Genomic DNA, 27,278 nt, shown 5'->3' on the forward strand with positions numbered 1-27,278 from the left:
TTTTGCAGCAAAGCCGCGCTATCATAGTGCAGAAGCCCGCCGTTGTATGGATGCCACAAACTCCGTAGCAATAAGCCGAGTGATGGTGAAACTCGGTTGAGCCAGGCTCGAAAAGCGAAGCACAGGCGGTGAAAGCAAGTTGCAAACGTGAGGCAGGACGCATGTACGAAGAACGGGTGCTGCTTGAGCAGGACGGGAAAAGGGAGGCCCCCTTAGCATTCCTCCATACTAAGGTCAGTCCAGGACGGAGTACGGAGTAGATGTGGTAGAGATCTCCAGTCCGTCCTTTGATGTCTTAACACCGACCAGCAGGATGCATCCTGTCGGCATGCCTTATTACCTGGGCTGTCTCATTACCACTGGAGCTAGGTACGAGGTAACTGTAGGTATGCAACAACCTGAGGCTCCTCGCCCGGGGGCAGTACTCGGTATGGTTGCCGCGCATTGCCTCAATGTTCATTACGCCTCTTTCATGCCCATATCGCGCTATTACGAAGTATTTCGGTGGCTCCCAGGCTAGCAATGAAAGAATAGAGCCGGTTCTCTTGCGAGATTCTGCTCCACTGTCAGTGGCGCCCAAACTCGCACTTCTGGAGCGCTGTGTCCAGATGATGGACCCTATCCTGGACCACTTGCATGGCTGACAGCGACATCGCAATTCCCGCACTGTGCTGTCGCTCAACCTGCACCAGTCGCTAGCGAGTGCTCCCACCCTGCCCAGCACTTCGTACCGTACGGAGTACAACGCTCGCCTTCTGCTCAATCCAATCCTTCTCCGCTACGCCAGCGTCAGCTCCAGGTCCCGCAAAGCCTTCGTTGCCCTCAACCGTCACTTGTTGCTCGTACCAACTGGTACTAGACTCGCTTGTGACGCCCTGCAGCGCGTCCTGGTCCGTCGCAGCCCGTGGCTCCTCGGCGTAGGTCCTTGTTTCCTCAAGGGCCAGGCGCATTGGCTTGACACAACAACACCGCACTCGCAGCCCTCCCGGGCCTTGAATGGGACCTGGGAGACGGCCCTGGACAGTCCGTCAGTACAGTACTACAGCTACGGATCCTCATATGGGGGCTGTAGCGAGTACACGTTACAGGGATGTTGAACGGGAGCAGGGAGCTTGCAAGTACTGCCACCTACCTCAGTACTATGTACACGTACTTTGTGCTCAGAGCCCAGCTATTGATGTTACGTCTCAGCAGCTAATTGTTATACATAAGTACATACAGAAAGGGCTGCCGCTGGCTTGGTACCCCTTGCCGCCCATGAGCGAAATGCAGCCGTCGATATGTGACACCGGCAGACTCAACTCGCAACAGCAGGACTTGAGTCATATCATACATACAACTACCTCTGCTCGACGTGACTACTGCGTGCCCACTAAGTTGAGAGTAGTACCATCCAGGCTTACCGACTGGTTTCAGAACTAAAGGAACGCCGTTCGGCGAGCATCGCAGCCCGGTCAGGGCTGGAGTTGCCTCGCTCTTCAGGGTTCATGTTCTCCATCTGAATGGCCAGCGACCGAGGCTGCAGCTAGATCCAGCTTTGCAGGGGCCTCTCGTCCAGGTCCATCCCCGTCCTACAACGACGAGTATTCCAAGCCGGGCTTTTCTTATCATGTGATCGCTTGACGCGCAGGCAGGGGAGTTGGGGAGGCAGATGAGCTGCACTCCGTGCTTCGTATGTCTGTCCTCCTTCGTCAATCTTCGGGGGCCCGGCTTCGATGCCAAGGCCTCCATGGCTTGGTCTGGAGCCCTGGAACCGAACCCCCCCGCCGCGACCGTCCCACCCAAGCCTCCGGTGACTTGCGAAAACTCGGACGGCTCTTGATCCACCGTCGCCGTGACCTGGCGGGCCGTGTCCTTGTCGCACATGTGGGGTTGCAGCGAATGAGGGCGGCGCCATGGCATTCTGAGGACGAGCCCCCTTTTCTTGCAGACCCCTCTGGAGCCTCTCAACAGGCCGCAGGCCGCAGGCCTCTGCAGCTCCCTCAAAGGTACGATGATCGGCGTCACTCGCCCCCCTGCGGTCAGGTCCAGACTTGGGAACCAGCCCAGCCGACATGTTGGTTGGCGCAATACCTTTCAGCCGTGCTTGGTGGCGCATCAGAGAGGTTGTGTTTCTTGGTTGTTTGTCTCGCAACACGCATGCGCTGACACTGTATAAGCTTCTCTTCCATCGACACACAGTGTGTACTGAGCACGGAGTCTCGTGCACGTTGCTGCATCAGACATGCTAGTGTCAAATATTGGACACATGGAGCAGACACACTGGGCGGCTGTCGCACGCCCTTTCGAGCAGGGTTCGTGATCGTGATGCTTGGGCTACTCACTGCTAACCAACCGGTTCCCTCAAGAGCCTAGCAGTGCTGGCAAGTGCCTAGCATGGTTCTTCAACCACTGGTATCGTAGCAAGCCTCTCTTCCACACTTCACAGTTCAATGCGGGCGCCAATGTCCCACGGAGCCATGTTTCAATCAGAACGGCGTAATTGCCCTGAGAAAGTGCCTCGACAGAAGTACTGCAGTACATACCGGGTCTTTCTCTGCTTGGGCACCACGTTTACTCCGAGTCTGCTCCAAACGCGGCCGTTTTCTGGCTGTCCCAACCTGGTAAGTTTCTGACCTTGCTGACGCTACCTGTACGAAGTACCCATACCCTACAACTTCCACATATCTGAACTGTGTTCCATATGCACATGAAGCCTGCGAAGGACAAGATTAGGTCCACTGGAAGTGCGAGGAGATGGGGAGCGAGGCAAAGGCAAGTACAAGATTGTCTGGAGCTGTCATATCAACACAGACAGTGGCCTGTTGAGGTACTTCGAGTCCCCAGACAAGCAGGTCATCTCCGCCAGCCAGACACAACCGAAGAGATGACGCATCAGAAGATTCACTAACTAGCTGCCTGTTGTGGTCTCCTTAGTATGGCTCTCGCGCTGGCTGTGTCCTGCATGGCTGCTGTGATGTGGCCAGTGGTAACCTAGATCACTGCTATCAAAGGTAAGACGCCACTCAAGCACACAGATAGTAGGTGCAGGCCAGCTCCATTCTCCGAGCGGTCGAAGCTCGAGCCGACTTACTTGTACACCCAGTACCCAAGACTCGACAGGTGATGTGTTCTACCTGAGCATTGCAACCGCCGGGAAAATAGAAATCCCAAGTATTCTTTCTCCTACAGCCACGCAGCATGTACTACCGTTGCACACCTAGTAGTACGGAGTACTCAGATACTACCACCGCAGAATTCCGTTCTTCGCAGCTTCAAGGTTGACGACACGGCTTGTCTTGTCTTACAGGCATACAGCCAGAATCCCGGCCGAAAACTCAACGCCACCCGTTTCTCACAACCCGGCTCTAGGGAGCACATACAGGTAGTACCAAGTACGAAGTAGTACTGCGCGAGTGAACTTTTGCCCGAATCATTGCAGCCGTGTGAGCGTCTAGCCTCGCCCGACCTGCGGCGGCTGCTGGCAGGGATCCAAGAGTCTTCTGCTCGTGTCGATTGCATCGCATTTGATAGAGGTCTCATTCCACTGGCCCCGATGCGGAAATGAGTCAACGAGACATTGCAACGTCTGCAGCGGAGTCTTCCTTCTGGTGTGGTGGCCCTTGATGCCACCACGGGGCTGTTCTTATGGAGTATCACGTATACATACCTTACTGCCTTACGTCTTGACGCCAGCCTTGAGGGTTCCCAATTAGCGGAGCTGGTGACGCAGGGATGGTCTGGTCAAAAAGGTCCGGATCCAAGAGACCAAGAAGTTGATGGGCAATGCTCCGGCCGTGCTTCGAATTGTCGAAGGGTCACATTCTGCTAGTGTATGAGCTGACCGCCCAACAGCCAAACCAAGAAGTGTGCCAAAGAGAAACTGGGACAGTGTGGTACACAGTATGGAGTGCTAGGAAAACAAGCAGTCCTCACTCCAAGCAAAGTACTAACGCGCACCCAGGGCTAGTATCACATCCACTCCAATCACGAGCCACTTGCTGCTATTCCAGGTACTATTAGATGGGACGCCTGGACGGAGACTCTGTGTCACTCAGCTAGGTACCGCCTTGGCACCGGATGTCTTCCGACATCCCACTTTTGTCCTCGGCCTCGGACGGCTTGCGGCGATCAACGTACATTCTATGTGCATATGGGATGCATGGGCGTTGTCTATTGCATCACTTGGCTGATCAGATGTTCGGACCTTTGTCAAGCGGCCCCTTCAAAGGCGTGGACTTGTTTGCTTTATAGACATGTTGGCTGACATATTGATGACCATTTCCCCGTCATGAAATCAAGCTGTGTTCAGCGATCCACGGCTGAGAGCTGAGACAATCACGGAAGGGCGAGGAGTCAAGCTAACTGCCTACAGTGACTTACCTGGTGTTACGCAGAACCGGCCGACTGAATACTATCTGGAACGTGTCTACACCAAGAGCTACCGTCGACGAAAGCAACGGGAAAGTGTGCGATATCGTACGAGGACTCTGCATGTGCCTAATCGTACGCCTTTGGAATGCTGGATCAAGATTCGACCGCCTAGGAATTCGACAAAGGCGAATCCCGGATAGGCGCTCTTCCACCCACCTCAGAAGTACTTTGGTCTCGATTGTCCGTACGCCCGCAGCCGACCCAGGATCACCCCAACTTAGTACATGTACGAAGAACTTCCTGGGGCCATGGCAGTCGAATCCCGTTGTACACACTCGTGAGCCTGCACGCAGCAGCCCCGTGCAGCGTTGCCGTGTGTGTCCCAAGTACCTTCTCCGCAGGCAGCATAGGAATGGCCGAAAGTTGACGTTCGACGTGGGCTAATACCGGCCTCTGCTCTTGTTTGATGGGTAACGTCAATTCTGCAGGGGTGTTAGTTGTGTGTACCTGTATATTTCTTCCTCTTTTTCTGCGGGAATGATCTAGGTTGACTTGTTGCTAGCTTCCTCGCTTCCCCCAACGGGGGTGTCTCTAGAAAATCTTAGCTACGGGCTGGTGTTCCCGATATAGCTTTCCGAGCCTCTGTCTCATCCGCCACCCTTTCAAATGAACCACTTGCAAGTAGGTACGGAGTACGGCACAGTACTTTGTCGAGCTACCAACACGAGGACCGTCTCGACACTGAATTCGGGTGCCTGTGTGATGACGGACACTGAGAACAGAACGCCTTGCTCCGTGATCTAGTGCATATTTCAGGCAGAGGGCAACCAAATGCATCAACCATCGTCACCCCTTTCGCGTACCCAAGGGTCGGAAATCCTCAGCCTAATAAAACGCCACCATCTGACTGACAGCGTCTTACTAGGTAGGGTAGGCATGTGCACTTGAAGTGGCAGCAACCAGCGCGGCGTACCATGACACTAGCTACAAGTACGCGCCCAAAGCAAATCTTACACTGCTTTGCCAGCTCCATTGGTGGCGTCAAATTTCCTTTCAATTTTTTCCTGCCCTTTTGCGGCGCGAGGTCGCGGACGGACCTGGGAGCAATATCCCTCTCACCAAGTTCCACGGGACCGCTCTATGCCTCCAGGCCAAGCATGCACACTTGGGGCACTGGGTCGTTGGTAGCCGTCTTTCCATCCCCTTCTCCTCCCTCACCAACGACGCATGGCGGTGGAGAGGAGGGGAAGGGGACGAAAACCGTCAATGGGTTGAGTGACCAGCAGCTTGTTTGCGCGCATGCAATCTGGGATGATATGCACGGACTAGCGATTCGGGAGCATGGGGGGCTTTTGCTTTTGCGCTGCCTCATAAGCGATTGAGTGCAGGCTGCTCATTGCCAGGCCCACCGCATGCGGAGGAGTCGAGACGCACAAGACAGCAGCTGTGATCGCTTGCCCACAATTAATCACCGGCCGTTCCAAGGACCAAGGACCATAGGCCAAGGACCAAGGACCATAGGCCATGGACCAAGGACCCCTCACTGTGGCTTGTCGCTCGTCGCCTCCCCTTTGTCTCCGGGCGCCTGGGCGTGGGACCTTGCGTTGAGAGCTGTGAAGCCGTGCGAACCAATGGCGGATTACATGGTGTTTTCTACTTCTTTCATCTGACGCCGTTTACGAGGTACGAGTAGGTACGCTATCCACCTCGCGGGCTCTTCCACAACGCACCAGCTTGTTTCACCGCTTCTTACCCCCTTCCTGCGAGCGTCAAAACGGACAAGAAAGTCCTCCGGCTACGATGGGGATTGCCGGCCGGAGACCACGCACGGCTTGCTGGTTGTCTGACAGGCCACCATGTTTGACTACCTAACCTAGTATTGCCCAAGTCTCATGAGAGGTACTGACGGGCATACATATGTACATACTGAGCTACGCGTAGTACCAAGACGCTCGTGCTCGTCGTACTATGTATGTACTCTCTTTCGTTGCCGGCGTCCCTTCGGAGCACCTCCCTACTCGTACGCAATACATGCTCACAGCCCCTGTGCCTATGCTCCTGTTTAGCTCTCGAATTGCTCTCGCCTCCGCTCAGAATGGCTGCCGACAGTGGCGCGACGCTACCTCAGGGCTGCCCAAATTTAGGTACACGGAGCGAGCATCTCGGCCTCCAGCTCAGTCTATAGGACGGACAGGCGGAGGCTCGGACCCGCCAAACTTGTTTGTCTCGTTACGAGGGAACGGAGCGAGGGGTCTGGGTCGGCTGCTGATGCTAGGAGATCGATGAATCGATCAGGACGGGCATCGCTCGCTCACTCACTCACTCACTCACTACCTACTAGCCAGTCGCGGACATGTGCGCCGAGCCCCTGAAACCCCTCCCTCTGGACCTTTGTCGTGGCCAGATGTACAGCAAATCTCAGCCCGTGGCTTATATCCCAATCTCTGCTGCGGCACACCAGGCTGTAGAGCATTCCCGCAATGAAGGTGTCACCCGCTCCTACCGAGCTAATGGCAAAAGACATGTCAGCTGCAGTGCCTCCCAAAAGCTCCGTGCCACTTGCTACAAGGTACGTGTACTCGGAGGAACCAGCCAAGGCTCGAAACGCGATGCCGTCGAGCCAAAATGGGAGGGGGGCAAAAGGATGAGGAACCGAAAATCCACATAACCAGAGAAAAGCGAGGAACCTCGCCTCGTTGGGTGTACCTACTCGACGACGAAAATGGACTTTGCCCGGGTTTCCACGGGACAGTGGATGACCTGCTCCGAGGGCTGGCGCAAGGCGGCTGCTCCCTCCGCACCCCAGGTGCATAGAGCAAGGGACCTGCTGCTACGAGTGTGAGTATGAGTGCTCCGTGCTCTGTATGGGTTGACTATGGTCGAATCAAGGGGCCATGATTCATTGAGCAGGACGACATCGCAAGCAGGGTGTTCAAGAGTGGAGGGAAGGACACGCTTACGCTTTGCGTCGTCGTTGCTCGTCGATGAGACACGATTCGGCAGACCGATGGCCACAGCTCTAGGATGTACACGTCAATCTCTCAGCTTCTCGTACGCCCTGTTGGACTCCTTTCCTCGGGGGTGATGTATTGCTTTGGCTTCTTCTTGGCCGTCCTTCCATATGTCTCTTACGGGTATGCTCTCGAATGTGTATGGGAGTCCAATCATGTTCGAAGACACACTGCCTTGCTCGCTCTCTGCATGTCGCAAGTGTCACATACCTCTGCCCAGGATTTGGAGTAGAAAACCACGTCGGCCTCGGCTGCGAGCTCATGAAGGCCGTCCCTGCCTGGTTTCTCGACCTCGACGCTGATTTGCGCGTTTGGCAGCTTATCACGCAGCGTGCGGACGCACTCTAACGTGGTATCGGGGATGCGGCCCTGAGCTAGAGCTGTGAGACAAAGGATTTTCGATGAGGGAGGGTGTCGAGGGGTGATCAGATGCCGTGGCGTCCCTTCTCTCGACATCAGAATTCATGACTGGCCGCAGCCGCCACGACCCATTCGCGGGCGCAACAACTCCAGCCAGAGAGAGGCACAGCAGCAGGGTTGCTTCTTCTGTCCTCCCTTCTGCCTCTCATTTCGTCCCTTTTTTTTTTTTTTTTTTTTTTTTTTTTTTTTTTTTTTTTTTTTTTTTTTTGTGGCTCGGCTTGGGACGGGGGCTGGACTCACTTCGAAGTGCCACCAGGTGTCTTCGCTGGCACTGAATCTCCGCACGACGGCCTCGAACTCGCCAACCGTCATTTCCGGTAGGTCGTTGTAGTTGACAATGGTACGGCTTCCCGTCTGCTCGCTATGGATGATGTAACTGCTGGCGGCCTGGGTGTGCGCCTCTCGGTAGAGGCAGAGCTCGAGGCTGACTGGCGACGGCGGCGACGAGGAGGACGACGACGACTCACCAGCGAAGGAAAAGGAATCCCTGATGCGCTGCGTAGCCGGCGACGATTCGCTCGGAAGGGATGACACGAGGTACGTGCGGACGGCATCTTGCGGCCCAAGGAGCTGCTGCAGGACCTCGAGCGAGTTGGGGCAGTTGCCGCCGCGACGGATTGCGAGGCGGGAAGCTCGTTGCTTTGCATCTTCGGCTGGGAATTGCGGAACGCTGTTTTGTGAAGGTGAATGTTAGAATGTGATGCGTGATGAGGACCAGTATCTCAACTCAGTCTCGTGTGAGATGATTGACGGGAGGTTGGGTCTTTCCTTAGGATCGTGTCGAGGTAACAGGCTCCGACCATGATGAGGTGCTTCATCGTTTGGGCCGTGTTTGTTATTCTCTCTCTTTCCTCTGAGCTTGTTGCCTTTTCCTTCCGTCTCGTCTGAGGATATGGTGGCGATTTATATGGCTTGTGTTTGGGAGTCGAGGTGAGTCTGGCATGACGACGTCGAGGCTCCCCGCCATACCCCACTTGTTCTATCAGCGAGACGATAACAGTACGTTGACCTTGCTCTACAGCCAGTGTGATTCAACGAGACGGAAGTTGATATAAATCAGGCCTAGACGTCTTTGAGTATATGTTGAAAGTATATTCATATATGGAGTGCAGGTCTGAAGGAACAGCAAATGCCAAGCTTCCACAGCTGAGTTGACCATAGTATCCGTGGGTGTTGGTTGTCCACGACGGTGAGATAACTCTGGAAGGGCAGAGATGACGTATGTGAGCCACAAAGAACTTGAATCTATCAGGCGAGCATTATATATATATATGTATATATATTCATACGTCAAATGTTGCTGTGTACTCGTGGATGAAATTTACTTGTTGGGTCATGCTTCTCCAACATGGTCCCTCCACGACGTCGTTGGAAGCGTGTAGATTTTGTGTCAACCTGCCTCACTCACTTGCTTACCCGGTGATGATTGGATCAAAACCTACAACAGAAATGCCTGATGAGCAGTGCCCTCGTTGCAATGCCTGTGACAACTGATCCATGGGGTGATTTGAATCATTTTCAGTCTACACTCATCAAAGGAAGGAAGATGCAAATCTGAATACAGGTGGACGACAACATTAAATAACAGCAAAACAAACTTGTCAAGACTGTCAATCCCTACTAGCTACCATTTCGTCAGTCGTAAATACCAATCAATTGCAGATATCTGCACCCAATCTACACTTCTGCCCTCTTTATCTCTTGACAAACTGAATTTGCCTTGCCTGCCATCCCATAACCCTGGTGACTGCGGCATTTCAATTCCGCCTTGGACGATCAGCATCAATCAATTAGATAGTATATATATCATGGGTGATTCTGGCAATGAATTGACGACTCTGACTGGCCGCCTCATCGGGAACTCTGTTCCCCACATTGTCTCAATCTAAGCGTCTTTTGGGCATTTGGCTGCGCCATCGCAACTGATAGAAACGGCTTCCATCCGATCGTGCGAGATCTTCTCAGCTTACTGACGGCCTTCCGCTGCGAATCTTGTTCCTTTCAACCGCGAAAAAAATTCCGCTGATTGATACACGGCAATTCTCACCACCATCATCATCATCTGATCTGACGCCTGCAAGAGGCTCATAACTGCTCGATTCCTGTCGCTGTTGCACGGCATCTCTGGTGCATGGACTGCGGAGCGGCGACCCCGCGATAAACTCAGCCATTACATCATGGGCTGGGACTGCGAGGAAGACGGCGAGACGAAGTGCCAAAAGCACATTTCGTTCGAAGAGGGCAGTCTGCATGAGAGCGACGAGGACGAGGGAGCCGTCGAGGTGAGTGCACTTGGCTATCATCATTATCACGGCTGGAATACCGTTCCTGGTACTGACAGTCTCCCCCCCCGATCAGGTCACCTTTGACAATGGAAGCCCGTACAGGAGAAAGAGCTCGCTCGTCACGTCCGAGGCACCCGTGCCCAAGACGAAGCGTCTCCCGCCGGGCCAGCGCGCCGAATGCGTCGTCCATCAATTGATCGAGGACCAGCGGCGCTCGCGAAACTCTTCCGCCGCGAGCTCGCCCACTCGCAACCAGTATCGGGCGCATCCGATATACACGCAACCCAGTCAACACGAGAGCGCCGTGGACATTAGCAAGGAGCGGAGGATGGACAAGATCATAGATCTCAAGAGCCCCGGCGACCAGCAGAAGTGCCGCGCGGTTGTCGATACCGAGTGCCTCGATGACGATGCCGGCCTCGGACAAGTGGACCAGAAGGAATGGACCAAGGAGATGACCAAGACGGACTCCGAGACGGATCTCACTCAACATGATTCGGACGAAAACATACACAGCCGCATGTTGACCAAGAAGCAGCTGAGCGACATGGCGTGGGGGGTCCGAGAGCTGAGCAGGCGGCTGAGCAGCATGCGCATCCGTTTTCGGGTGAAGTCCATCTTCCTCCTGACCAAGATCCACGACTCGGATCTGATTTACAACACGCGGGCGCTGGCACAGTGGTTGCTCAGCAAGGAGAGGGACGTCAAGTATGTTGTGTACGTGGAGAAGATTCTCAAGACTAATAAGAGGTTCGACGTGGGGAGCATGGTCGACGACTTGGTCCGCGACTACGTCAAAGAGGGCGGCGTGGACGAAGAAAGCGCCCGAGACGATATCCAGAAACGTCTCCGGTACTGGGATGAATCCCTGTGCAGGGCGCGGCCTCACCAGTTCGACTTCGTCATCACCCTCGGAGGAGATGGCACGGTTCTGTACGCGAGCTGGCTGTTCCAGAGGATCGTGCCGCCGGTTCTGAGCTTTGCGCTGGGGAGTCTCGGATTCCTGACCAAGTTTGAATTTGAGGACTTTAAGCCGATTCTTACCTCTGCGTTCTCCAAGGGCGTCACGGTCAGCTTGAGGCTTCGCTTCGAGTGCACGGTGATGAGGAGCGCGCGTAGGAAGACGCCCGAGCCGGAGTCTGAGGAGGACAGCGACGAGTCGCATTTCAAGCGGGATCTGGTGGAGGAGCTGATTGGCGAGGAAAACGAGGATGAGCGGACTCACCGGCCGGAGGGGACGTATGAGGTCCTGAATGAACTGGTGGTTGACCGAGGGCCAAATCCAAGTGAGTTGTCTTTGCCCCCCTTCCCCGTGTTGCCAAATGCTGGGTTTCTTCTAATACTGAATCTTTCTCTCTCCACAGCAATGTCGTATACGGAAATCTTTGGGGACGATGAGCACTTTACCTCTGTGCTCGCAGACGGCATCTGCGTATCTACACCCACGGGCTCGACAGCGTACAATCTCGCCGCCGGAGGCTCGCTGTGCCATCCTGAAAACCCCGTGATGCTCGTCACATCTATCTGCGCCCACACGCTGTCCTTTAGGCCCATCATCCTGCCGGATACCATTGTCTTGCGGGTCGGTGTGCCCTACAACGCGAGGACGGCGTCGTGGGCCAGCTTCGACGGGCGAGAGCGGGTAGAGCTGAAGCCCGGCGACTATGTGACTGTGAGCGCAAGCAGGTACCCGTTTGCGTCTGTGCAGACGGAGGGTCGGAGGAGCGAGGACTGGATCAATAGTATAAGCGGGAAGCTGGGGTGGAATACGAGGCAGAAGCAGAAGGGTTTCAAGGAGTGGGATGGCTGAATATGTTTTTTGGACTTTGGTTAGTACCTGGTAGGTCTGGGAGTAGGGCTCATGAGGATGATTCTCGGATATTGGCTTGATAGAGGCGGGCTTGACAGGCTGCTTGGTGTTATAAATTGCTGGGTTACCCAATATGGGCAGACAGGAGATGGAATCAGTCAAAACTGTGTGTCTTTTGCATATATCAAAACACTTGTATTCATGAATCTTGATAGACAATCAAGCAACGCCACCAAGGAATGAAATATTCGGCTTCGTGAGACAGAACGATGCGGTTCTCAGACTCGGGATAATGGAGGGCCCACCCCCACAAATGGGCTGTCCGAACAATGTCTGCAGCCCCACGCTAGCAACACGACCCTGGTCCAGCTGGAGCTCTGCGAGTTGGAGAGAAAGAAGACGGCACACGCTGTCAACTTTTTTTCTTTTTTTTCCCTCTTCTTGACATTGTGTCTGTGTCCTGCTGTATCATTGCTTACAAGAGGAGGCACACAGAATCCGAAGCATCAGCACCTCCGAATCCCCAATTGACTCGATTCGCCCCTCATACAGAGAAACATCACCATCCCAACCCGACAAACCAACGATCCCACCAAACCCAACCAACGAACCGAAACAAAACAACCCGCAGCTGCAACAATGTCCTCCCCCGCCCCCTCCTCCTCCCTCCCCCCCGACCTCTTCGACAAAACAACCCTCGTCTCCCTCGCATCGACCCTCGCCATCGTCCTCATCGCCTACCTCGCCTCCCGCATCGCCCTCCCCCGCGCCAGCACCACGACCACCGCCGTCCGCTTCCTCTTCATCTGGCACCTCGCCGACGCGCTCTGCCACTTCATCCTCGAGGGCAGCTTCCTCTACCACTGCTTCTTCTCGCGCATCTCCGTCGCCGAGGCCCGCCAGCGCGGCACCCTCGCCGACCTCGTGCCCTCGCCGTACAACTTCTTGGGGCGCGAGGACGGGGCCATATACGGGCCGCAGAGCGGCGGGGATGATCCGTTTGCGCAGTTGTGGATGGTGTACGCGAGGGCGGATAGGCGATGGGCTGGGGCTGACTTGGTGAGTTTCTTTTTCTACGAAATTGCCTTTGGAGAAGGGGAGAAGGGGGAATAGAAAGACGTTTGGTTTGGAAGGAGAAATTGCTAACTCAGTTGCAACAACAATAGGGCGTCATCAGCCTGGAGCTTCTGACAGTCTTCTTCGACGGCCCGCTCGCAGTATACATCTGCTACCTCCTCGCAAAGGGCAAACCCCAAGCCAGCATCTGGATGATTGTCCTCGCCACATGCGAACTCTACGGAGGTACGTCGACACGAGACACACACTCTCTCACCCGAGACGATAAAAGACTAACAAGAGATGTAATCATAACGCAGGCTTCATGACCTTTTGCCCCGAGTGGCTCACCGGCAACATCAACCTCGACGGCAGCAACTTCATGTACCTGTGGGTGTACCTCGTCTTCTTCAACATGCTGTGGGTGTTTATCCCGCTGTTTGCCATTGCCTACTCCATTGGCGACATTTCGAATGCGTTTGCCGTGCGGGAGGCGTTGAGACAGGCGAGGAAGAAGCACTAAAGACGTGGGCAACGGTCCACGCTGCGGTCATGTTCGAATACGTATATGCTATTATTTGTGGAAGATGTGGTAGAATGATTGTGCTTTCAAGCTATGTTGGGACACCTGTATGGCCGCCATGACCAGGGCCAAGCCAAGGAGGAACAAAAATGGGCGAGCATGATGCATTACAATGCCATTGATAGCGGTCGTGAACCATCTGCTTGAGGTGGAGAGATGATCTGGCAGAGTATCGTCCGCTTGATGTCGTGAGATGTTTTGCCAGAGCAAATATGGGTGAAAATGACAATGCTATTGAATGAAAGGCAATAGGCGGGTATTGGATAGCAAGATATCGAAATGCCTTCCACCCCTAGGCACATCTTCACTCCAGGGTCATCGAAAACGAAGCATTACAGTCGAGCGAGAGAATGAAGTAGGGTGAGAATTTATATTGAGCTAATAGGGTATCTTTGTCTGTGTCGACAAACCGAAGCCATGTTGTTCGTTGATGCTTCTTTCAACCATCCATCCCATGCACTCCTTTAGATAGCCTGCTTGTGGGCCTCGCCCTTGGTGTCGTGCTTGGACTCGTCAACCTTGTCGCCGAGAGCGTCCTTGGCGGCGGAGGCACTGCAGAAGACAATTGTCAGAACAGGCTGTCATCGAACCAGAAGGAAGGAAGTTCTTACCGAGTGCCGATGGGGGCATCGCTGTCCTTGGCGACGTTCTTGTTGGCCTCCTTGGAAGCGCCAGAGGTGGCCTGCTGAACCTTCTCGCCGACGTAGTTGGCACCCTGCTTGATGGAATCCATTGTGATGGTTGTGGGGTTGTTTGAAAAGTGGTTTGTGAAGAGTTGTAGAGTTGCAGATGTTGCTTGAGGTTTGTAGTGTGAGTGTGTGATGATGAAGGAAAGGAATGGGAGACGGATGGGAGACGAAAGAGTTTATATAGACCGATGAAGGTGGGAAGGAACGCAGAAAAGCGGCCCTTGCACTCTGGACCGTATCTGAGCAAGAGCTAAAGGCCAAGGCAATTCACTCTTGCCGGCCATCATGTTGAAGCAGGAACATGGCGTCATAGAACGCATCATCATCGGCACCAAGCTTGTGAACGCGCACCGAGGCAGGCAGGAGCCCAAGGGGGCGGAATGGGGTACATGCAGCACTGCTGGTTCCAAGGCGGAGAGACTTGGGATCTACGCAGTATCTTGCTTGTGACGTATGTAATTGCCCGTTATGAGCGTGTACACGAGCGCCATTTGTGGCTCTCGAACAGCAACCTGGAACGTAAGGTACGCTGCAGCGAGTTGCTACAGTACAGTACGATACGGCAAGTATGCTTGCGTGCATGACATCACAGCTTTGAGGGGGCGAGAACGTCACGGCCGTGTGAAGTCGCTGGAGCACTATCAGGATCCGGTGAAAGAAGGTCCATTCCTGAGGCCAAGATGCCGGAAGCGTGCCAACCAAGAATCCGGTAGGACAGGCGTCCATCAGACGGGATTGGCTGCTGCCTCGACAAGCTTCTTGCTACTGTATGTATGCATATCTTGCGCATGTGAGTGAAATTGGCGGGGCGATCGAGTTGGATCTGAACCCGTCCCACTCCATAATCCTGCAGCTTCAACCAAGGCAATCGACTCAACTATCAATACTGTACTGTAAGGGGTGCAATTTGTGGCTGGAGACAAGTTGTCCTCTACCGTATTTGGTGCTGTTTTGGACCTGCCGTTGGTTGGTGACGCCACGCGTGGCGCCTCTGAATTGCGGGCAGCCGTGAGGAAGTGGAGTTCCCACGGGGCTTCAATGACGCATCAATGGCATAATGACGACGCTTGCGCTTTTCCTGCCTTGTTGGCCGGTCTCTTTGTGAGATGCAGATTCCGTAATGCGGCGGCGATTGGCCTGCTGATGCAGCGCATCGAGATCTGCAGGGGATCGAGGACGGAAGATTCACTCCGCTGCTTTGTTGGTCGAGCCCTGCCGTCTTCTTGGGTGACGAGCTGCCTTGGTTTGATTGCTTCGTTTGCTTGGAGCTTACCGAATCATGACGCTATGAGGCGCGGCGCGGATTAGGCAGCGTGCACTGTCGCGTTTGGAGCTGGATGTTGGAGGGAAGCTGTTCGTTCAAGCTTCGCGTTGGGGAGAACGAGAGTGCTGGTGGCGGACGATGCCGCGATGGCGATCCTCAATCGAGGGTACGAAGTGCGAAGTACGAAGTTTCGATATCGGATTCGGCGTTCTCGATGGCTTTCCAGCGCTGGAAAGCCCGTCATTGTGCTAGGGAAATGGGGAAAAGCCCCAGATTTGCAGATTTTGATCTGGACGAAGATCAGGGTGCAGACGACAGACCAACACAGGCCTCTCGCGTGTCTACGGGTGTTGCCATGAAGCGAGGTAGATGGCAGACTCTACGGAGTAGCTTGTCCACTGCTGCCTTTTGGAGATGGAACCCTGGCGCTGGTGATTCGTCACGGTTGGCACGACGAGACAACTGTCGGTTTTTCTCTGCCTCGGCCACATGCATCAAACAAACCGAGGTCTGCAAATCTATTGGCGATATGGCTTCGAAGACGGAGCAAGCCAGTAGACCTACTTGTTGTCTGTTGAGTGAACATCTAGCTACCGATGCATTGCAAACACCGTGACGCAGAAGCTACCAATCTGTCCCAAACTGGGTGATGAAGAGCGCTGCCGTATCTGACGTCAAATGGCAGAGCCGGGGCTGTACCGTGAGCGGCATCATGAAATCACCCAAAGAGAGAAACTGAGTTGCGCGTAACATGCTCTCGCCTGGTACAGCATGCAGACCAGGTCGAAAATATCGACTTTAGACTAATCTTCATTGTCCAAAGCCGGGCTCCGAGACTCATGTACATATCTTAGCACGAGTCCCTTGGATGTTTCAGCCTCTTCTCCGTATATCGCGCGAACCCGGCTGTGCTCAATGCGGAGCACGACACCGTCAGCCAGAGGTCGCAGATGCTCGAAACAACTGCAATGCCAGAGCTGTTGCTATTCGACTCCGCTCGTCATACGCTGAAGCAAAAGGACGTCGTCTTCAACCTTCATCGTCCCGCATCCCTTCGATGCCTCGTTAAAAAGGGACCCGCAGGCCACGATGCGGCACCAGGGGGCTCTCCGCGAATGGCCTAAGCCGGGTTGGACCATAGCGGCTCTTCAGCGCTGGCAGGCTTACCGCATCGGGTGCCAGAATCACACGCATTTGGTCTGCAGCGGGCATGACTAGCAGCTTCGACTCCTGCCTCTAACATGGAGCTCCTGGGTTTCGAAACTCGAAGCTGTTCCAAGTCTGCCTCAAACATTGAACCCCGCCACCACCCTGGAGACGGACGCGGACGGCCTGTCACCAGATCGTCCATTACACGGCTCACGAGGCTCGGACATCCGTTGCCCAAAGATGGGTACGAAAATTACCCAGTGAAGTATATGGCAAGGCTTTGAAGCAGCCCATGGGCTACCTTGGCCTCCCCTTTTTGACTTGTCTGAGTTGTGATGGCCAACAGACGCTACAGAAACCACATACAGGTCAATTGCAGCAGGCCTGGATAGATACCGAGACTTCACGGCCAGGCATCTCCAACCCCCCTCACTGGCTATCGCTCTTCTCCTAGTCATGTTCCAGGTTGAGGCGGACGACAGAGAGAGAGCATGGTTCATGGATAGAGCAATGCATTGGCCGCTCTTCTAGATAGCCTCATGGCCATCAGCCCCTGGCCAAGACCACGGTGCCAACCTAAAGGGTTGCAACGCAGACCCATGTCCTCCTAGAGATGGACCTTGAACGCATCCCCAGGGTCGTCGTCCGGATCTTCACGTCCCAGAACTCCCTGGTCATGGCCGCGTTCACTGCCCCACGCTACACGGCCAGCTTCTCCCTCTTTCGTCTCATGTGCCCGTCTTCCACACTTTCCTTTGCCTTCACTACTCGCTCTGGTAGCAGTATTTGGCGTCGGTGAGGAGTAAACATTGTTTCTTTCACTTCTTCCCTTCTCCTCTTTCTCTCCCTTCTGTTCTTTCTGGCTTCGTTTCTTGCCTGCGCATAGTCGTCTGGACGACTGATACCGCGGCTGTTTTGTGTCGGGCGTTTGGCTGTTTGCAGGTGGTCAAGCTTCCCAAGCAGCTTGTTTTCCATTCGTTTCTTTGCTCCCGCTGGTCGATAGCAATCTCTTCTACTTACCTGTTACTCCTTCTTTGTTCTTTCCTGTCTTCTCTTGCAGCTCATCTCCGCTGGCGGCACGACAATAACACGGAGCACGACGATTGTATATCTTGATCTTGGTATCGAAGGGTGCCAATGGCAGTCTGAGGCGTGACTCGTCGAGGCTTCGGCGCTGGTGCTCGATCCGCCAATGATTTCGCAACCAAAGAGCAAGTGAGAGTGATTCAACAAGACAGCAGCAAACATGGACAGCTGGATTGAGCCATCAGAGCAGCCAAGAGGGATGGTTTGGGGCAGGGGAGTGGACGATGATTTGGGAGGATTCCAGTTCATGGACAATACGACAACTTCCGTCATCAACAGCCTCAGATTCGACGTCGCCCGGCAAGTCCGCTCTATGATTATCATACTTGCTGGATTCAACATTGCCATGGCTTTCGTGTTGGCAGTCATCATATTTCGAAATGGTTACAAGGCGACTCAAAAGAGCGATCCAGCATTCGGATTTCGGTATTTCTCACCGGCTTTACTGCCCAGTGGACAATTGCCAGCTAACACTGCTCTAGTTCGTCCTTCATCAGATACATTGAGATATCAGAAGCATTCCCATTCGTCTTATCCATCGGTATCATAATTCAGGGCATCATATACGTGGCAACCCAGATCAAAGGCCTGGAGGGCCTCCTGATCTTAGGATGTGCGTCTATATCACAGGCCATGTTACCCGGTAAGTTTGTTCCCACGAAACTCCTCAAGGCCGACTCTAATCATTGCTAGCCCTCTTCGTTGTCCCGTTCATCCAACTAGTCTTTGGTCTGGAATCGACCGTCCAAGCTCTGAGGCGGAAGCCATTCCAACAGCGACCCAGATGGGTCATTGTCGCCTGCCTCCTCATTGTCGTCATCGGTACCCTGGTGATGTATGTGCAGACGCGTGTTATGAGGCCTCCCGACCTGTGTTATGCTTCTCTTTTCTGGTTTGTCCAGACCTGGAGGCTCGAGTCATTCGCCCTTTTGACAACCATTGGCTGCGCCCTGGTCATCGGAGCCATCATCATATTTGTTCGACTGCATCGAGACACATCAATCGGCATTATCGAAAGGGTGGCCGCATCCAAGATGGTTTACTACATGATCTTAGGTGCCGTATTAAATGCACGTTCTCCTGGGATGCCCATCTTGTGTGTCTGTATGTGCGACTAACATGGAAATCAGGGATTGATCGCTCCCTTCTTCTTTAGCATTTCGGCCCAAAACCCACTCGCTATGACGAACATACAACTGAACCTTAGTATGGTAGGCTCGGTGGCAAGCAACGTCTCGGGAATTACCTTTGGCTCTCTCTATCTCTTCCTCCGCTCCCGCAAGATGCAGAAGATTGGCCCTCTCGGACATGTCGAGCTCGGCAGTCCGAGGAGAGAAAAGTCCATGGACTCATGGCGCGGATCGCAGATATTCAACACCCAGATTGAACAGCCGGTCTCACCAGTGAACGTGTTTCAATCTCGCCGGAGCATTTTTGGGTCTAGAGGAGGGACTGTGAAACCAACAACCGGGGAAAACGATGGCCCTGCAGCGGCACAAACCAAGTTTCCCACCAGCAGAGATGTTACTGGCGACTCGAATCCGGCGATCGAATCTCCGACGCAAGTTGTGACTCGGCCTCGAAATAATTCGTACAATTTGTTTCCGAACCAGCGAGAGGCGCTTGAGAGCAAGCCCAAGGGGGCCACTCTCCTTCCTTCAACGACCTATACGCCAGATGCGCCGATGGTAGATAAGGAGCGCATGCCACTCGCTAACGAGATGTTTGAGGAGCTTTTGCCGCCGCCCACGATTCGCGTCTCAGGGGCCCCCAGGCACAATCGAGAATCGTCACTGGTCAGTTCTGCGACAGTCCAGATTGGCTTGAGAGTGTCCAATCTCGAGGACGTGGCGCGACTGGAGAGTTCCTTTTACCTCTCCCCCAAGAGGCCCTCTTCGCCGACTCGTCCAGGATCCTCCTCGTCGGATGTGGCCCAGACCGAGCAGTTTCCCAGCGCAGCGAGCTCTCGCCGCAGCAGTGTTGCTACAAATATCGGTCGCAGGGAGTTGGCTCACCCGCCTACCAGGGCAACTGTCGAAGTGAAGTCTGACGAGCAACCCATGACGCTTGCTCCTGCTGTGTACAATCCCGGAAAGCCCGTAACTTCACATGGAAGGGGTCGCAAGAGTATTGATTCCTTCCCTTCGACTATTGGTGCTCAGTCGACTGATGGCAAATACTCGGTGGGAACTGCGGACTGGATTTGATGATTGCTTTATTTCCTAACGACTTTATTTTCCCTTTCTTCCATATTGCCTTCTAACATCAGCCGATTCTTGAGTTGGTCCCTGAATCGACTTGTCTATCTCGACAGCAGCGACCACCTGGGCTGCTGTCCAGAAATCTGCATTCCCCAAGATTTCGAGGAAACGTCCAGACTCTTTCTTCCCTCCTTTTCTCTATTCATCTTCTCCTTTAACCCTTCTGTGAGGGGCATTCTTTCTGGTTGTTGGGGCGATATGACTCGTCATTCTGCCATGACGAACGAAGCCTTGTTACAATCCTAGTATTTGCTTTTCGTTCTCATACCTGTCTTATTTTGTTCTACCTTTCCTCTCTTTTCCTACTGTACCTTCCTTACTCGGGTATGAGGAGACCTCCAGGGCCACATGTAAAGCCGAGGGTATTATCTCTTAACTACTACTCTACTAGCAGGCCAAATGTTGCGAAAATGCTATGTGTATATAGGTCAATCACGACAACAAGAAGACATGAACATGAAGCATGCCAATGATGAGTGACTTCCATAATGAATCGCACCCATGTGTGAAGCAGCATGTTGCCATTTGCCATATGAACTGTACATGGCCTTCTTTATCTTGTATATGCCATCTACTTTGTCTTTGTCTCTTTTGTCTTCTTCTTCTCTTCCCACTTTTCCCATCCCGCCTGGCACATGTCCTCTTCCACCACTAGATCGCGTATCCTCAACATCTTCGCGGGCGGCAGCTCAAGGCCCCAAGCCAACCATCCCGTCCTCCTAAGAAGCTCCGTCGCTACAAACCATACCAGCGCAAAGACGACACCGGCAGCCACGCCGGCAGCCACCTGCGTCGTCGTATGATAGTTCAAGTATATCCTGCTCCACGCCGTCGCCGCAGCAACCAGCGCCGCAGCGAGACTCACAGCCAGCCTCTCGGCCAAACTCCACGGCCGCCCGCCCTCCCAGGCGATATTTCTCGACGACGATTTCGACTTTGACTGTTGCTGTGGACGGGGCTTATGCCGGGCGAGGAGGAACAGGGCGAGGGAGACGCTCCAGAAGGCGACGAACTGGGCGTGGGAGCTGGGCATGCCGTAGCCCTTGCCGTGGATGCGGCGCGGGCGCTCCTCCTTGATGAGGCGCTTGAGGAGGAAGTTGAGGGCCTCGCAGGCGAGCTGGCCGGCGAAGGCGAGGCATATCTCGGCTTCGCGGGTGGAGAAGATGAGGGTTGCGTAGACGACGCAGAGGGCCTGGGGGAGGAGAGCTAGGTAGGCGCATAGGAGGGAGATGTAGTCGTTTGGGTCCTGGAATTGGAAGTGATTAGTCGGAGGTACTGAGGAGAGGGTGGGAACGGGGGAATGGTTGGATTACATAGTAGACATGGGTTACGGAGAGGGAGGCGAGGGTGGATGTGTAGTCGTCGCTGTCCATGGCTGCTGGAGGTTGGTGAGGCGGTTGAGGAGATGAGGCTCAAGGAGGGCTGGCTCAGACGGCTATGAGCATGATAAGTTGGTGCAAGAAAGAAGGTAGCAAAGCAAAGGAAAAATGAATGTAAAATGAGAGAAAGAGAGAGAGAGGAAAGAAGAACAAAAAGGATGGAGTGAGTCTGGATTCGGCTACTGGCTTGACATCATATGCGGTGCAAATGATCGATCGCAGACAAAGAACAGGGCAGGTGAAGAAGAGCGAGCAGTTGAAGTTGGATGATGCAAGGACAACATAGTCGAGACGATCCGCATGTGACGGCATCTGGGACTGAAGGAAAGGAAGGAAAACTGTGGCTTGATTCCACGCGAAAAGTGTGGCGCAGGATCCCTTTTTTTTTCTGCGCCACCACGGCAAGTGACACATTGGGAAGCGGCTTCCAGAAGAGCATCACATAAAATTCGTCTTCTCCTTCTTCTTCGGTAAAGTATCTCATCTTCTCTCATCAACTCACTCGACAGCCTGATTGCTCAACGAAGGCGTCTACACATACGGACTGAATTTATAGGATAACTTCTTTCCGTCGTCCCTCGTCTGTTGGTTACCGAGCGACAGACAAGTGGGCGTTAGCACGGCGGACGCTCTCGATGTGATTGGATTAGCAATTATCGCCGATTAAGGCAGAAGCACCTCGACTCTTACTCACGCCCTTTGCCACTGTTCCGCACTAGGGTTCTTCAAAATCTCGAGACGATCCTTCTCTTGGTGATATTTGGCATCTGTCAATCACACATCCCGTATCGCTCTTCTCTCGTACGAGAATCACATACGCTTCAGGCCCTTTTGCTGCTCTGGACATGATTCAGCTGAGCAGACGACATGGATTCAACAGCCGATGACGATGACGCTCGCGCCACGGAGCTGGAAACCCTCGCGGCCATTTACCCCGAGCTTCGCCGCCCTGATGGCGCTGGATTTGTCGTTGAACTCGAGCTGCCCGTCGAACCGGCTGCTCCCGTAACCGTCACGTTCCCCGCGGCTGCTCCGTCTGACCAGGCTCTCAACGGCTCCGCGTCTGCGGCACCGGCTCCGGAAGACTCTTTGCAAGTCTCTCATCTGCCTCCTCTTGCTTTACACATCACCTTACCAGACGGCTATCCCGCAACATGCCCACCCTTGGTGAAGATCTCAACAGCTCCCCAGTGGCTCTCAGCAGACAAGCTTTCTCAACTAGCTGAAGAAGCGTCCCAGCTGTGGGAGGAAATGGGACGGGACTTGGTGGTCTATACTTACATCGACCACCTCCAGCAGGCTGCTGACGACGTGTTTGGGGCCATCACCGCCGAGGGCACTCTTCAGGTTGACCCAGAGCATAAACTTGCGGTGCTGGACTACGATATCAAAGCCAAGAAGGCGGCGTTTGATAAGGAGACATTTGACTGTGGCATATGCTTAGGTACGTATGAGATGGACCATGTCTTACCTCGTTTTGTGAGTCCTTATACTAACACTTTCACGACGCTCTCAAGATCCCAAGAAAGGGTCAAAGTGTCATAAGATGCTTGACTGCGGTCACATCTTCTGCCTGCAATGTCTCCAGGACTTTTACAATGATGCCATCAAAGAAGGAAACTTGTCAACTGTTCGCTGTTTAGCCCCAAACTGCGCCAAAGAACGCTCCACGGCCGCCAATGGTGCAGAGGAAAAGGGGCGCAAGCCCAAAGTTTTCATCAGCCCTAGCGAACTGCTGCAGATTGGGCTATCTGAAGACATGGTCAAGCGCTACGTCGATCTCAAGTATAAGACGGAACTCGAATCCGACAAGAACACCATCTATTGCCCTCGACAGTGGTGTAATGGAGCTGCTCGCTCCAAGAAGCACAAGAAACCATCAGGTCTTGATTTCGGTGAGACGTCCGACGCCGAGTCTGACGAGGATGAAAAAGACGAAAAGGGTAAGAAAGGGGCGGATAAGTTCAACCCTGGGGACCTATTGTCCGTCTGCGAAGATTGCGGATTCGCCTTTTGCAGCCGATGCTTTCAATCATGGCACGGAGAGTTCTTTCATTGCGCCCCACGGCGCAAGGATGGTGAACTCACCGAGGAAGAGAAGGCTTCTCTTGAATACCTCAAGCTGCACACGAGCCCCTGCCCGACCTGCAACGCTCCCGCACAGAAGACTCACGGCTGTAACCATATGATCTGCTCGCGATGCGACACCCACTTTTGCTATTTGTGTTCCTCTTGGCTGGATCCAGGGAACCCGTACCGCCATTACAACCAACAGGAGAACGGAAAGGTTACATCATGCTACATGCGCCTGTGGGAGCTGGAAGGTGGAGATGGCGACGATGTCGGCATAGGGTTCGTTGGTGGAAGAGGTGCTGCGGTCAACGATAACGCTGGTGAAGCTGCGCCAGAAGACGAAGAATGGGTTGGCATTGCTATTGAAGAGGTGGATGACGACGAGGACGAGCACAATGCCAATGCCAACGCAAACGGGCCGGCACAGCTGGACGAGAATGGACAAAGAGTTGCCGTAGCTCGCGAAGCCCCCCTTGTTCTACGACTCGTCGACAACCCGGTTCCTAATGGCAACAACAACAACAACAATAACAATGGTCCCAATCAAGGGCGTGCTGCGCCTCGAGGTGCAGATAACCAGCCTGCCAGAGGCCGCGGCGGAGGAGCAGGTAGAGGACGTCAGGCGGCACATGGTCCGAACTACCGTCCAGGCCAGGCTGGCAATAACAATGCCAGAGGCCATGCTGCCAACCGCGCAAGGGGTGCCAGGGGTGATGTCCGTCGAGCTGCTCAGGACGGTGGACGAGGTGGAGGAGGAGGAGGAGGAGGAGGAGGAGGAGGAGGAGGAGGAGGAGGAGGAGGAGGAGGAGGAGGAGGAGGAGGNGAGGAGGAGAGGAGGAGGAGGAGGAGGAGGAGGAGGAGGAGGAGGGAGGAGGAGGAGGAGGAGGAGCACGAGGCAGAGGAGCTGCAGGTCGTGGAGGCGCCGTCCGTGGTGAAGCCCCTGCGGGCGCGGCGAGGCAGCCTCAAGACGGCAATCCCAACAATGAGGACGTGCTCGATGCCGCTCAGGAGGCGTGGATTCGGCACTTTGTCCAGATGGCACTCATCGATGCTGAGGATGAAGTTGACGGAGACGAGTCAGATGACGACAACGAGAACTGGCGAATACGGTGACATGGCAGGAAAGTATCAGCAAAGATCACGAATTGTATATGCCAAGATGAAAACCTGCATCAAACGTCTGTATGAAGCCTACTCGATTTACATTTAGCGGTTATCATGATGCTTTTTTCTTTTTTCTTTTTTTTCTTCTGTACTCTGTACACTGCTTGTCATTTATACCGCCAGCCTACCCTTACTGTCGAGCAATTATTCGGATATCTTCAAGGCATATGATATATATAAAGTACGAAACAACGAAACAACGTGCTTCACCAGCTCCTTTGCAATTGATTACCGCTTGTAAACCCAAGTAGCTGAGGGCGACGGGCTTGTAGCAGGGGGACTTTTCTACAGAGCATCTGTCTCCTGCAGAGTATCTGTCTACAAGATGCCATTCCTCCATCTAACAGTTGAAGAGAACGTTACATGGGCAAATGAGGCCATCGTGCGCTATACAAGATCCGTCTAATGAACCAGGATGGTAAATTTCCTTTCATTGCCCTCTTGGATCGTCCTTCAAGAGCAAACCAGATGCCAAATAAAGCAGGACAAAAAGGTGAACCACTTGGACCAAGCAGCAAGGGGATGCCCATTCCCCTTCCTCGCTGTTAGTGAGGCCGAGAAAATGCCATTGCTAATCTTTCCACCATCAAACAAAGTTGTGTTCAACAAACTGTCAGTTTCCGTGTTTGGGGTTTTCGGCCATGCTGTGGAAATGAACGGGAGGTGGATTCCCGCGCCAAAACGCATATGCCACTGCCGGGCCCGAGCGTGGGTTTGCTCAAGTCCCCCTTGCCTCGTCTCTCTCGCCTTGACGAGGCTGATTATTGCATCTTCCCTAACTTTTTTCCCTACCTTGCATCCCCCCCGGCAAATCATATCGGAAACAGAAAGATTGTTGATCATTGTCCGTTCGGCACTCAGAATCCGCAGAGGGTGCTTAGCTAGACACTTGTTTCTCAGTCCACAGTCACCGTCTGGAAACGTGCAGCAACAAACATGCATCATGCCCCCTCCCCCTTGGCCCGTGGCAAAGAAGCAGGCAATCTCGTTTGCCAGAGAGTGAGTGGTCAGCTACTAAGGGGGGGGATACCTTCATAGAGCTCACGTCGATGCTGCCGGATCGCGGCCAGCGGCGGCCATGGCGGAGAAACCCTTTCGGGCCTTCCGCCTCACCTGGCCACTCGCGGCTCGTGCCCATCACCAGCATCCCTCCCCCACGGCCTGTACCAAAGCGTCGCTGTCTCCGAGACCACGCGGCATACGGAGCAACATGCAAAGTAGATGTGCAGACTTCTGGGGTGACCGGGGTGGGAGGCAAGGGCAGGCATTGGATCGGCCAGTAGAGACAGAGAGAAACTGGGCAAAAGACAAGGTCAAAAGGGGCATAAAAAGGAGACGAGACGGAATAAATGACACCCCTTGACAAAGGGGACCGCGAGCTCGGCATCGCTTTCGCATCCTCATCTGCTACCACCAAGGGCTTCTAACACCGAACCTCCATGTGCTGTTTTCTCCAAACGGTTGAAGAAAGGAAGAAAAGGGATTGGCACGGTCCTCGTGGTATGACGCAGTAATGGTTGTGGTATAGTATAGTACCGGCAGATGCGGCACACAAGACGGCAGATGCAGATTGTGACAGAGTTCATGCTGCTCATGTGCTTGATGCCTTGCGTGGTAGCGCAGCGGACGCATGTGTGTCAACTAGTCCAGCCCGAAAGAACGTAGTAGTAAGCCGATATAAAAACCGCGAAAGAGGGCGTCACATAACTTCATTAAGCATAAAGCGTCGAAATCCCTCTCAAGTGCCGTAGCTCAGATCTGTTCCTCGTTCCGCGAAGCAGACATGCGGCCTGTAGAAACTTCGCGTTGAAGACATGACCGTGGCCTCGTATCTCTCCATTGCATATGCTTCCAATCAGTGATGACACGCACCTTGTCTCACCACTGCCGTTAGGCATTTGGTTGTTACAGTGCTGAGCAGAAGCAAACATGCACCAACCAACCCCTGGCCACATCGTGTGGAAGCCGATGGAGATAGTCCTCAAGCAGCAGGGTATCGTATGTGGTTTGTCATCCAAGCTTCTCAGCCGACCCCATCATTTCTCACGAGGCATGTCTCTCGCACGTATGGCGCCCCACGGAGTCAGTCGAGGTGCGGATAATGTACGAGTACTCTAGCTGGTGTCCAGGCTAGTACCGAGCAGCAACGTCGTATTCCTGGCGGTGATCCATACGAGCACTAGCCATGCCGGTACTACCTCATGCGGAGTAGTAGCACAAGTCCCTGGTAGCGTAGCATCCGACAATGTCGCACCGCTTGCTGCTTGTATGTAGATTTCTGAAGATGTCCGATTTGCTCCTTCACCTCGACGACTTGACAGAGAATGCTTGCGTGAGATGGCCTTCTGACGACGCCTTCATGAGCGGTATCAGCACCAGCCCCCTATTGCCTTGGCAATGAGCCGGGAAGACATCTTCTGATTATGTAGTCAGTTGTATCATCATGGTTCGAGGCCATCCGTGCAACTAATATCGCCTGAGAAAGTGCGGAAATGACTCTGAAACAGCTTCTGGGAACTGAATTGACAACTGATGAGCACTCAGCAGCGTGGGGAGGGCGTGGATGCTGGACGTACGAAGCACCAGTATCCATTCAGCATAGGAGGGGTTTCGGACCCTCTGCCACAATGCTGCTTATGCGAGAGAGCTCTGACGACACAAGTGCCACTAACATCTCAGATCAGCATGCTGAGCT

At 53.9% G+C, this 27,278-nt stretch overlaps 12 protein-coding genes across 12 annotated transcripts; 6 read left to right on the forward strand and 6 right to left on the reverse strand.

The window, feature by feature from the left end:
* Positions 1-695: 695 nt before the first annotated feature.
* Positions 696-950, reverse strand: CCMA1212_002522 (uncharacterized protein; the record flags this gene model as incomplete). Its single annotated transcript, XM_073699904.1, has 1 exon — positions 696-950. The coding sequence occupies one exon, from the start codon at positions 948-950 to the stop codon at positions 696-698; it is 255 nt and encodes an 84-aa protein (XP_073561527.1).
* A 575-nt stretch (positions 951-1,525) lies between these two features.
* CCMA1212_002523 (uncharacterized protein) lies at positions 1,526-2,056 on the reverse strand (the record flags this gene model as incomplete). Its single annotated transcript, XM_073699905.1, has 1 exon — positions 1,526-2,056. The coding sequence occupies one exon, from the start codon at positions 2,054-2,056 to the stop codon at positions 1,526-1,528; it is 531 nt and encodes a 176-aa protein (XP_073561708.1).
* A 4,526-nt stretch (positions 2,057-6,582) lies between these two features.
* Positions 6,583-8,453, reverse strand: CCMA1212_002524 (Ketohexokinase; the record flags this gene model as incomplete). Its single annotated transcript, XM_073699906.1, has 5 exons — positions 6,583-6,624; positions 6,692-6,860; positions 7,064-7,314; positions 7,575-7,733; positions 8,025-8,453. Coding segments are annotated over 5 exons (1,050 nt in total), but the record flags the coding sequence as incomplete, so codon positions are not given.
* Positions 8,454-9,961: 1,508 nt separating this feature from the next.
* On the forward strand, positions 9,962-11,879 carry CCMA1212_002525 (uncharacterized protein; the record flags this gene model as incomplete). The annotated part of the gene is made up of 3 exons (XM_073699907.1): positions 9,962-10,066; positions 10,143-11,355; positions 11,434-11,879. 3 exons carry the CDS (start codon positions 9,962-9,964, stop codon positions 11,877-11,879), a joined length of 1,764 nt encoding a protein of 587 aa, XP_073561702.1.
* A 639-nt stretch (positions 11,880-12,518) lies between these two features.
* On the forward strand, positions 12,519-13,458 carry CCMA1212_002526 (Emopamil-binding protein-like; the record flags this gene model as incomplete). The annotated part of the gene is made up of 3 exons (XM_073699908.1): positions 12,519-12,938; positions 13,046-13,181; positions 13,256-13,458. 3 exons carry the CDS (start codon positions 12,519-12,521, stop codon positions 13,456-13,458), a joined length of 759 nt encoding a protein of 252 aa, XP_073561523.1.
* Positions 13,459-13,982: 524 nt separating this feature from the next.
* CCMA1212_002527 (uncharacterized protein) lies at positions 13,983-14,251 on the reverse strand (the record flags this gene model as incomplete). Its single annotated transcript, XM_073699909.1, has 2 exons — positions 13,983-14,070; positions 14,130-14,251. The coding sequence occupies 2 exons, from the start codon at positions 14,249-14,251 to the stop codon at positions 13,983-13,985; spliced, it is 210 nt and encodes a 69-aa protein (XP_073561704.1).
* Positions 14,252-15,544: 1,293 nt separating this feature from the next.
* CCMA1212_002528 (uncharacterized protein) lies at positions 15,545-16,595 on the forward strand (the record flags this gene model as incomplete). The annotated part of the gene is made up of 2 exons (XM_073699910.1): positions 15,545-15,979; positions 16,326-16,595. 2 exons carry the CDS (start codon positions 15,545-15,547, stop codon positions 16,593-16,595), a joined length of 705 nt encoding a protein of 234 aa, XP_073561529.1.
* Positions 16,592-16,822, reverse strand: CCMA1212_002529 (uncharacterized protein; the record flags this gene model as incomplete). The annotated part of the gene is made up of 1 exon (XM_073699911.1): positions 16,592-16,822. One exon carries the CDS (start codon positions 16,820-16,822, stop codon positions 16,592-16,594), a length of 231 nt encoding a protein of 76 aa, XP_073561528.1.
* A 1,039-nt stretch (positions 16,823-17,861) lies between these two features.
* Positions 17,862-19,913, forward strand: CCMA1212_002531 (uncharacterized protein; the record flags this gene model as incomplete). Its single annotated transcript, XM_073699912.1, has 4 exons — positions 17,862-18,132; positions 18,189-18,349; positions 18,400-18,806; positions 18,837-19,913. Exons 1-4 carry the CDS (start codon positions 17,867-17,869, stop codon positions 19,911-19,913), a joined length of 1,911 nt encoding a protein of 636 aa, XP_073561133.1. The 5' UTR covers positions 17,862-17,866.
* A 625-nt stretch (positions 19,914-20,538) lies between these two features.
* CCMA1212_002532 (uncharacterized protein) lies at positions 20,539-21,340 on the reverse strand (the record flags this gene model as incomplete). Its single annotated transcript, XM_073699913.1, has 2 exons — positions 20,539-21,213; positions 21,281-21,340. 2 exons carry the CDS (start codon positions 21,338-21,340, stop codon positions 20,539-20,541), a joined length of 735 nt encoding a protein of 244 aa, XP_073561130.1.
* Positions 21,341-22,208: 868 nt separating this feature from the next.
* Positions 22,209-24,532, forward strand: CCMA1212_002533 (E3 ubiquitin-protein ligase itt1; the record flags this gene model as incomplete). Its single annotated transcript, XM_073699914.1, has 3 exons — positions 22,209-22,790; positions 22,864-24,165; positions 24,330-24,532. The coding sequence occupies exons 1-3, from the start codon at positions 22,214-22,216 to the stop codon at positions 24,530-24,532; spliced, it is 2,082 nt and encodes a 693-aa protein (XP_073561131.1). The 5' UTR covers positions 22,209-22,213.
* A 1,980-nt stretch (positions 24,533-26,512) lies between these two features.
* Positions 26,513-26,766, forward strand: CCMA1212_002534 (uncharacterized protein; the record flags this gene model as incomplete). The annotated part of the gene is made up of 2 exons (XM_073699915.1): positions 26,513-26,665; positions 26,713-26,766. 2 exons carry the CDS (start codon positions 26,513-26,515, stop codon positions 26,764-26,766), a joined length of 207 nt encoding a protein of 68 aa, XP_073560924.1.
* Positions 26,767-27,278: the final 512 nt, after the last annotated feature.

This window comes from Trichoderma ghanense (genome assembly GCF_004382785.1).
Source record: "Trichoderma ghanense strain CCMA-1212 chromosome Unknown scaffold_2, whole genome shotgun sequence".
In the NCBI taxonomy this organism is placed as follows: Eukaryota; Fungi; Ascomycota; class Sordariomycetes; order Hypocreales; family Hypocreaceae; genus Trichoderma; species Trichoderma ghanense.